Here is a 9,394-nt window from a genome sequence, read left to right on the forward strand (position 1 = left end):
TATCTGCAAAAACAACATTTTACCCCATTTCTAACATATGTTCCTGATAATTTCCAAAATATTCCTGTGCTATCCAGCAGTAGCATTTTCCTACAATTTATTTATCTTGCAAACAGTCTCCAGTTATGTGTGGTCTGTTCACGCAATTGTTTCAAACATAAGAATTGTTTAAAATGACACCTGACACTCCAGCAGCACACCCTATCACGTAATCTGGAAGAATGTGCATTCAAAAGATGTAAAGAATGTATGAAAGGGAGAGGTGTTTAAAATGAAAACAAAAACAAAGGTAAGTTTAGATCCAAGTTGTTACCGAGTATAACCCTTCACGCCTTGTACACTGGTAAGTAAATGCTACAGTTGGTAGAAGATCAGAGGAAAAGTTTTCCCCCTTGGTCGGATCATGTTTGAAGTTTGTTTCATAATGTTGTGTGCTACTTTTTAACACGTTCCTTCTGTCTTTATTGCCGGGGTAACGGTTGCTAGGTTACAAGTAGAAACTCGCAGAGACAGATAGAGAGAGGCTGTAGGAAAAGGAACCGAGCTGACAGCAGGTAAGAAAGTGGAGAGTTGGTGGCTTGGCTGAGGGAAACCGGGGCAGGTACAGGGGATTTCAAAACTTGTAATAACTCTCCGCTAGTTCCGAGTTCCCGGGACCTGATTCCTTATTTTGTATCATGGCCAAAAATAGGCATTGATGGTATATATTAAACTTCCAAAAGTTTATAAATCTTCTGAGAGGCATCAATGGGATGGTTTGTGTCGAGTTCTCACTTGGAGCTTTCAATCGTCGAGACACCCCCTAGGTTTCTTTTCACACATCTTTACAGACATGAGGGCGGGGGGAGGGGGGAGACTTAGAACCAGCGTGATTTTGGCAATCGAAAATTCGAACTTTTTTTTTAATTTTAAATTTTCTGATTATCATACTATCAACTTTATTCTAACATAGATTACATATCAATCCTGAATATTTATTTAATTGCCGGACATACAAACAGCCTTTTTTGCACAGCATTGCTTCTATAACAAGAGGCATGCACGTCAAATGAGTGAATTCAGTGTGCAAGATGGCACATTTCAGATGTGTCAGTTTCCCATACCATTTGATATTCCACACCAGACTGCTTCAATTATGTCAGCACCCCACCCCATCACCTTTGCTTCCCACCCCTAAACAATAATCTCAAAGTGCCCAAGATTTCATCATTGACCCTCTTTGTTTCTTATTTGCAATCTACAACATTATCTATACCACCCAATCTCTTACCGCAGCCTACTTAATGCAGAATTCTTGATCGTCAGTTGCAAAGTTTTTTTTGACTTGTTTATAGGATGTGTGCATCACTGTCAAGTCCAATTTTCTTAACTGCCCATCACAAATTGACCTTCAGAAGTTTTACTACATTACATCCTTGAACCATTGTAGTCCAAGGGATATAGGCATTCCAACTGCACTTCCAGAATCATAGAATCCCTACATTGTGGAAGCAGACCACTTGTCCTATCAAGTCTACCTTGACCGTCCAAAGATCGCACCATTCAGAACCACACTGTCCCTGTAACCCTCATTTCCCATGCCTAACCCACCGGACCTATACACCCCTGGATAATTTTCCGTGGCCAATCCATCTAACCTGCACATCTGCTCTGGATGCAACCAGAGCACGTGGAGAAAATTCACGCAGACATAGGAGGAATTTGCAAACTCCACACAGACAGTTGCCCAAGGTGGAATCGAACTCAAGTCCCTTGTGATGTGAGGCAGCAGTGCTAACCACTGAGCCACCAGGCTGCTCACTTTTAGGAAGGGAGTTTCATGTTTTTAACTCAGTGTCGATGAAGGAATGACTTTATAGGTCTGAGTCAGGGTGACTCGGAGGGAAACTTGCAGAAGGTAATGATTCCAAGTGCCTTCTATCATTGTCCTCCTCACTGCTGAAGGCATGAATTTGGAAGATGTGATCAAAGGAGCCTTGGTAAGTTCTAAACTGCTCCTTGTGGAGTGCTGTGACTGTGCATCAGTGATGTAGAAAGTGACTATTTAATATTATTAGAATCCTCACTTAGTTTTCATTGTTACTTATTTTTATTATTTAATTAATTTTGGTTTGGAATTGTGAACTTGGAATAGAGAGCTGGAAGTGACTTGTGGTATTTGGAATAGCTTGTGGTTAAAGGAAAATAACAGATTAAACAAGCTTTATTTGCTTGTGAGGTTGGAAGCTAATTGCAGGCTGACTTTTGATTAAAACTGTTTTAATTGATACAGTGACCTTGGTAAGACCATTGTGTTTAAACACGTAGAAGCTCTCGACTATTAACAGTGTCAGTACCTTCGAATTGGTTCTGGTAAGTCTGGAAGCAGCCATGTGCTCAAGAAGATGACTGTTGTTAACTGAAGCCTCAGGAAGAGACAAGCAGCCTATCAGGGTGGAACCAGATTTGAAGTTGTTGTTTTGAAACATATTTTCTGAGGAGATGAGCTTGGCTGCTGACAACACAGCGTGAAGGTGTGAAAGCTTTCTGCCTAATCTGCTACACCAGCTGAGTAGAAGGCTGAATTAGAAGAATTTCAATCTTTGCTTGGTTGTTCTGAGAAGGCAACCCTGATCAACATTTCAGAAAACCAATTAAGGAGTTCATATTTATGCCTGTGAAAAAAAATTGCAGACACCATTTAAGTAATCTGGCTAGTTTTATGATTTTCTTTTATTTACTCCTTAACTATGTATTTGTCTGTTTGTCCTTTTGTGTGAATGGGGGCTGAAAACAAATGTTTCATGTTGAAAGCATAGACATTAATCTTGTTGTTTATTTTTTCCTCTGCTGAGGTTATTGTGTATTTAATAAATTGTGAAGTCTTTTGCTTGAGTGTGTGGAATTAATTATTCACAAAGTCTGGGATTCTTTGTTCAGAAGTCCAGCTGGGTACCATCAAAGGAATTATTCTGGGTCTTTGATTGTTTAATTTTACTGTTTTGCAAATATAGTGGTGGAAAGGCTTTGGTTTGACTGTCTGTCTCCATGTCGTATCAATATACAGCAGGTCAGGCAGCATCCAAGGAGCAGGAGAATCGACGTTTCGGGCATAAGCCTTTCTTCAGGAAGGGCCCGAAACGTCGATTCTCCTGCTCCTTGGACGCTGCCTGACCTGCTGCGCTTTTCCAGCAACACATTTTCAGCTCTGATCTCCAGCATCTGCAGTCCTCACTTTCTCCTCGTATCAATATACATACGAACATATGAATTTGGAGCAGGACTAGGTCGCTCAGACGCTTGAGTCTGTTGCGCCATTCAAAAAGATCATGGATGACTACTCCACATTCCAGCCTAGCCCTAACAAATTTTAAAGATGGTGAATAGGGTGCTAGTCAGGTAGGCTTCTTTTGGTGCTATGGTGATTCTCAATTGTTGTCGCAATTGTGGCAATTATTGGACCACACTCCAGATTTCTGCCTTTCTGATGGTAGGTAGGCTTTGTGGAGTCAGAAGGTGACTTACTCACCACAGAATTTCCAATCTCTGATTTGGTCTTGTGCCTACAATACTTACCTGTTTGAACGAATTCAGTTTCTAATGAACAGCAATCCCCAGAATGTTGGGGGGATTCAGTACTGGTAATGCCATTGAATGTCAAGGGGAGTTGGTTAGATTCTGCTTCATGAAGATGGTCATTGTTTGCCACTTGTGTGGAACAAATGCTTCTTGCCACATATCAGCCCAAGCCTGAATACCTGAAGAAGGGTTACATCCGAAATGTCGACTTCTGCACCTCCTGATGTTACCTGGCTTGCTGTGTTATAGAGTCATAGAAATGTACAATGTGGAAACAGACACTTCAGTCCAGCCCATCCATGTCGACCAGATATTCAAACCCAATCTAATCCCACCTGTCAGCACCTGTCCCATATCCCTCCAAACCCTTCCTATTCATATACCAAATGCCTTTTAAATGTTGATTCTGCCTTCCTGAATTATCTGCTGCTCCAGTAATCTTGTCTCCAATCTCCAGCATCTGCAATACCCACTTCTGCCTAGCTGAATTATCTGCTGCTCCATTCAGCTGGTACCTGTCATCATTCAGTGCTTCAAGCTCCAGCCAACTCTCCTGTTTCCAGTTTGCTGATCGCCTCACTTTACTCTCTCTGATTCACCTAGCTTTCCCTCTGAAACTCCTCCTCCAGATCTTAGCTTGACCCATTTTGTCTCTCCAGCTCAATGTCTCGCAATAGGGTATAACCAACCCACCGCTCAGTTCAAACCCGCTCAATGCTTAATCACCCTTCCCTTTCCTTCCCATTCCTGATCCCTTCCTGTTTCTTTTAAAACTGCATTCCAGGGGTGACTGTGAACAAATAAACTGAAACTTGGGGTGGGTTGGCTGGTGCCGCGGCCGAACTCTGGGGCCTGTGGCTCATCTGGTGCCGCGGCTAGACCCTGGGGCTGGGGTCTGGGGCTCACCTGGTGCCGTGGCCGGACCCTGGGGCTGGTGCTTGGGGCTGGGACACACGCGCTGTGCCCCGTGCGATTGCCACGATAAGCACACCGCAGCCCCCACCCCCCACCACTCTGGTTCTTCCAGCTCCCTTTCTGTCTACTTTGGATTCTAGCATCTGCAGGTTTTTTTGTCTCTAAGCCTAAATATTAGCTGAGTCTAAGAGAGCTTGAGGAATACAGATGCTGGAGAGTCGGAATTGAAAAGTGTGGCGCTGGTAAAAGTGCAACAGGTCAGGCAACATCTGAGGAGCAGGAGAATTTCAACTATTAGTTGAGTCTGACATGCTGAGATGGTTATGTTACTGTATTAACAATCCTGTGGACATGTGTTCAAACCTCATGGCAGTTTGAAATTTGAATTGCATAAAACTAAGGAAATAAAGTGTTAGTATCAGTAAAGGTGACCAAAAAGCTGAATCCAAGCTTTTACTTTGTCAGCTGAAGGAAGACCGTCAACTAGCCAGTAGATTACAGAAATGTAACATTGTCACAACAGACAGAGGTAATACGAGTGTTACTGTGGGCAAGCACTAAAGATGGGTTTTTCTCTGAATCCAGTGTTGCCTCAGTACCTTGGAGGGATGCGTAAGACGTCGGAATTTGAGGATTGTTAGCAATTAGCTGGATAGTGACAGAGAATGACTCAACTTTTTATAACCATCCTCCCTCCCTGATGGCTTTGTAGATCTCTCTATACCAAATGGACTACAGCAGTTCAATATGGTGGCTCACAACACCTTTGAAGGGGAAATAGGATTGGGCAGCTAATGCTAGTCAAGCTAGTGATGGCCATATCCCATGAATGAATAAAAAAAACATTCAACTTTATCTTCCACTCTCCACCATCCAGTGATTGAAAAGGAAAAAAAAACACCAAATGGGGTAATTATGATTTTTTTCAGCTTTCTTTGAAAGCACAGAAACAAATTCACATTTGACACAAAATTTTTCTATGTTCAACATGTTTATTTATCCAGCATTGAGTATACAGATTTATTTAACTATAATTTTATGGGCTGGTGCGGGGGATGCAAGTTTATCCAGTATATCCAGCATGAACAAATAATGGCTAAAATCTGCTATGAACAGAAGCCTCCAACTCCATTACTGTCATTGGTGTGCCTTGGGACCCTGATAAAATCCTAATGTGCACACATCAGCAGGAGGTTTCAAGTTCTGATTGCTAGTTTTACCCAGCTGATTGCTCCCAGATTCCAGTGCCACTAGGGATCAGATGCTCAGAACCGCGCAGACTTGGGCTATTTTACACTGGGCCCGATTTTCCAGGGAGTGTCAATCTCATGCAGCTTATCCCTTTGACCTCTCTTTTTGAAGGGGGCTCCATATTTTTGAGAGGAGGTTCTGGGTGCAGTGACCCTGTGAGCTCTGGTGATTGGCTGGGAAGGATGGGGTGGTGTTGGATTGGATACTTAGTGGTGTCATGTCATGTCTGGGTGTGTAAAAGTTCTGGGATTGATGGAGTTGGAGTGTGTGAGATGAGCATGGCATCTGTTAAATAGTTACATGGGAGTTAGACTATGCTTTTAATTGCCTAACTTTTCTTGACTAAATATTTTACTTACCTTCATTGGAACCACTCAAAATCTTTGATTTTTATGGAGATCTGCAGAGAATTCTAGGCTAAAAGAAACTGCCCAGAAGAATATTTAATTTCTGACAATTCTTTCAGAGTCTCTACAATAGGCATTAAGTCGGGTCTGACATACTGACTGACTGGCCATTGTAAAATCCATACTCTGGTAATTGGAGAGCTTCTGACCTTTGGTTATTTGGTAGCTCTCTGTGTATATTCTGTCTGCTCTTGGGAGAATGCCTGCTATTGTGAAGTTACGTGACTGATTGGCACTGAATAAGGTAGTGCTTCCTAAAAGGAGGTGGCATTGTAATAGTAGCCCATTTTCAATATGACAGTGAAACTTTCATGTCCTCCACTCAATACTGCCCAGAGTCTGCAAAGGAATGCCTGCAAAGTTGAGTGAGTGAGCAAACGTTTGTCAGACAACGGATTATCTGTAAAGATATGTGGGGGTCCTTGTTGGTGGCAAGAATAGAAAACATCATGTATTATTAAAATGGAGAGACACTACAGAATATCGCAATGCAGACAGATCTGGGTGTCATCATAAATGAACTGCAAGGTACAGCAAGGAATTGGGAAGATTGAATGGAATATTGTCCTTTATTGGAATATAGAGGAAACTTTAATACTAGGGTAGTCTTGTTATCAGCATATATGTTGTTAGTGAGACCACCTAGAGCTTTTTTTCAACACAAAATGAAAATACTGTCTTTGCTCCAAATCTGAAGTTAAAAACAAAGAGAAACAGATTTAACATTTCAGATTAGCAGAGTGATCTCTACTTGTCTTACCTCTTATGGCATGTGACCTGTTGAGTAATCCCATCCTTTGTTGTTTTTATTTCAGAATACTGTGTACAATGTTTGATCTCTTTATTTGAGGAGGGATATGCTTCCATTGGAGGCGTTCATGGAAGGTCAATCGCTAGGACAAAGATGTCCTTATGGGGAACAGGCTGGGCCTGAAATTATGGGTATTTAGTAGAATGACGGATGACATTATTAAAACTGTGGACAGGGAAGTGGAGTTGGGGGTCACAGTTAGATCTACCACAGTTTTATTGAATGGCAGAGCAGGCTGGAGATGTTGAATATCCAACTTCTACTTCTGTTTTTTTGTGATTTCATGATTTTATGGTTAAGATCATTCTCAGCTGCAATAAGGAATGCCCTATTTTGTAGAACCTACAATGTTGCTTCAGTTAAGTGTTTCTGACCTTTTCTCTGGTTTGAGTAGTTTCGGTTGCTCTTTAAAGCAAGGCAGAGTGGCAAACAGTATTTTGTTCAGATACGGTTAACTATTTAAGCCAAGTTTGTTATCTATGAACCTTGAGAAAATTATAAAGATGCAATATCAATACATAGATACTTTGTCTCCAAGCTTGGTAATTGCAGCTGATGTTTGAATCTCCAACATGTGAATGCTCAAATCAAGTTGTAAAGTTAAAAATAGGGGATGAGGGTTGTTTGTTCTTTTTCCTTTCGAGTTGACTGACTCCTTTGCATTTGGATAAAGCATCAATTTTAGCTCAGCTGTCTGTTATTTAATGCATTTAATGTCAAGTTGAAACTTGACAACTTGTTAAATTCAGCTTGCATTGAAATGCCAATTCAACTGATTGGAGTACAGTTGAAGGTAGCAGTAGACATTCTACATCATACTATTACTACACCAGGATAATATGATAATTGCTGATGCACCTTTTTATTTATTTATAAATAAATAAAACTAAATATGCATATTACTCCACTAACAACATCCTTCAGAAATAAAAGGAGGTAAGTACATTATTTTCTTTGAAAATAATGCTTTGATCGTCAGAATGGTAGACTTAATTATCATTCCTACAGAACTAGCATCATTGCCAATTACTGTGTGATGTTTTGTGGTTATAAATTCAAATGCACACATTTACAACATCCACTAGAGGACAGAAGAGCAGCAGCAAAGATTGTTAATTCCTCAGATGATGTGTTACAATGAGTTCCAATGGCCTGGATCTTGTGTCGAGTGGCCCTCATTGTTAGTTTGAACTTTTCCAAGCCTTGACGCTGCTCTATATTTCTTACCAGTTCTTCCGAGCCTAATTCCCAGAAACGTAGAGTGCAGCTTCCCTCTGAGAACTCCATAAAAGCAAAGGAAGAGGGGAGGGCACACATAACCCCTTTAAAGGCATCAGCTGTCTTATGGTAATTTAAAAATTGTGATAAAGGTTCATAATTTATTGCTGTTATTATTTGGAAGCTTGGGGTCTAAGCAGAGGTAAATGGGTTATTGATTTTAATTCTGTGCAAGTGATTTTCTTGAGGGTGAGAAACTAATTTTTTTAGCATCATGTCAAAACAGCATTCCCAAGTAACCACGTGTCTTAAGCTAACTGCCCAAGCAAGTTACCCAGTGAGATAATTGCTGAAGCGAATAAGGAACTGAAGTAGGCCTCTCGGCCTTTCATCCCAGCTCTTCCATTCAATAACACCATGCCAGATCTTGTACTCTGATTACCACATTTCCATGCACACCCCCAAAAAATCTATCTACTTCTGCTTTCACAACCTCCATAGTCGTCTGAGGCAAAGAGTTCCAAATGCCTGCTGAGGGAAGACATATTTCTCATTGTTACTCTAAAAGGGTGACTCCGAGATTATTACCAGTATCCCCCTTGTTCTGGACTCACCCAGAAAAGGGAAACATCCTTTCCAAATTTACCATTCGGGGTCTTGTGTACTTCAATCAAATAATCCCTCATTCTTCTAAACTCTAATGGAAACAAGCACAGTCTGTCCAATCTATCCTATTCCAGGTTTCAGTCTCATAGACCTCCTCTGAAATGTCTTCAATACATTTACATCTTTCCTTGAATAAGGAGACCAAACTGCACACTGTTGTGGTTCTGTTCACCGAGCTGGAAGTTTTTGTTGCAAACGTTTCGTCCCCTGGCTAGGCGACATCATCAGTGCTTGGGAGCCTCCTGCGAAGCACTTCTTTGATGTTTCCTCCGGTGTTCATAGTGGTCTGTCCCTGTCGCTTCCGGTTGTCAGTTTCAGCTGTCCGCTGTAGTGGTTGGTATATTGGGTCCAGGTCGATGTGTTTGTTGATGGAGTTTGTGGATGAATGCCATGCCTCTAGGAATTCCCTGGCTGTTCTCTGTCTGGCTTGCCCTATGATAGTAGTGTTGTCCCAGTCGAATTCAACTAGCCACGAAACGACACGACCAGCTATCCTAAGTAGCCACACACGCAGACAACAAGCAACATGAATTCAACTGGGACAACACTACTATCATAGGACAAGCCA

General features: G+C 41.5%; 1 protein-coding gene across 3 annotated transcripts in view; it reads left to right on the forward strand.

Moving 5' to 3' along the window:
- The first annotated feature begins 223 nt into the window (after positions 1-223).
- Positions 224-9,394, forward strand: part of ppp1r32 (protein phosphatase 1, regulatory subunit 32) — a 151,918-nt gene continuing 142,747 nt past the window's right edge. For 2 of the 3 annotated variants that reach the window (XM_043705996.1, XM_043705998.1), the window contains exon 1: positions 224-289. Coding sequence is in view for 1 of the 3 variants with exons in the window: in XM_043705998.1 (XP_043561933.1) it covers positions 272-289 (18 nt within the window). In the remaining 2 variants the exon portion in view is untranslated. Of the gene's footprint in view, positions 290-520; positions 555-9,394 lie in introns of those variants that run through there. The other variant, XM_043705995.1, reaches the window with a different exon arrangement.

This window comes from Chiloscyllium plagiosum, chromosome 16 (genome assembly GCF_004010195.1).
Source record: "Chiloscyllium plagiosum isolate BGI_BamShark_2017 chromosome 16, ASM401019v2, whole genome shotgun sequence".
Lineage (NCBI taxonomy): Eukaryota > Metazoa > Chordata > Chondrichthyes > Orectolobiformes > Hemiscylliidae > Chiloscyllium > Chiloscyllium plagiosum.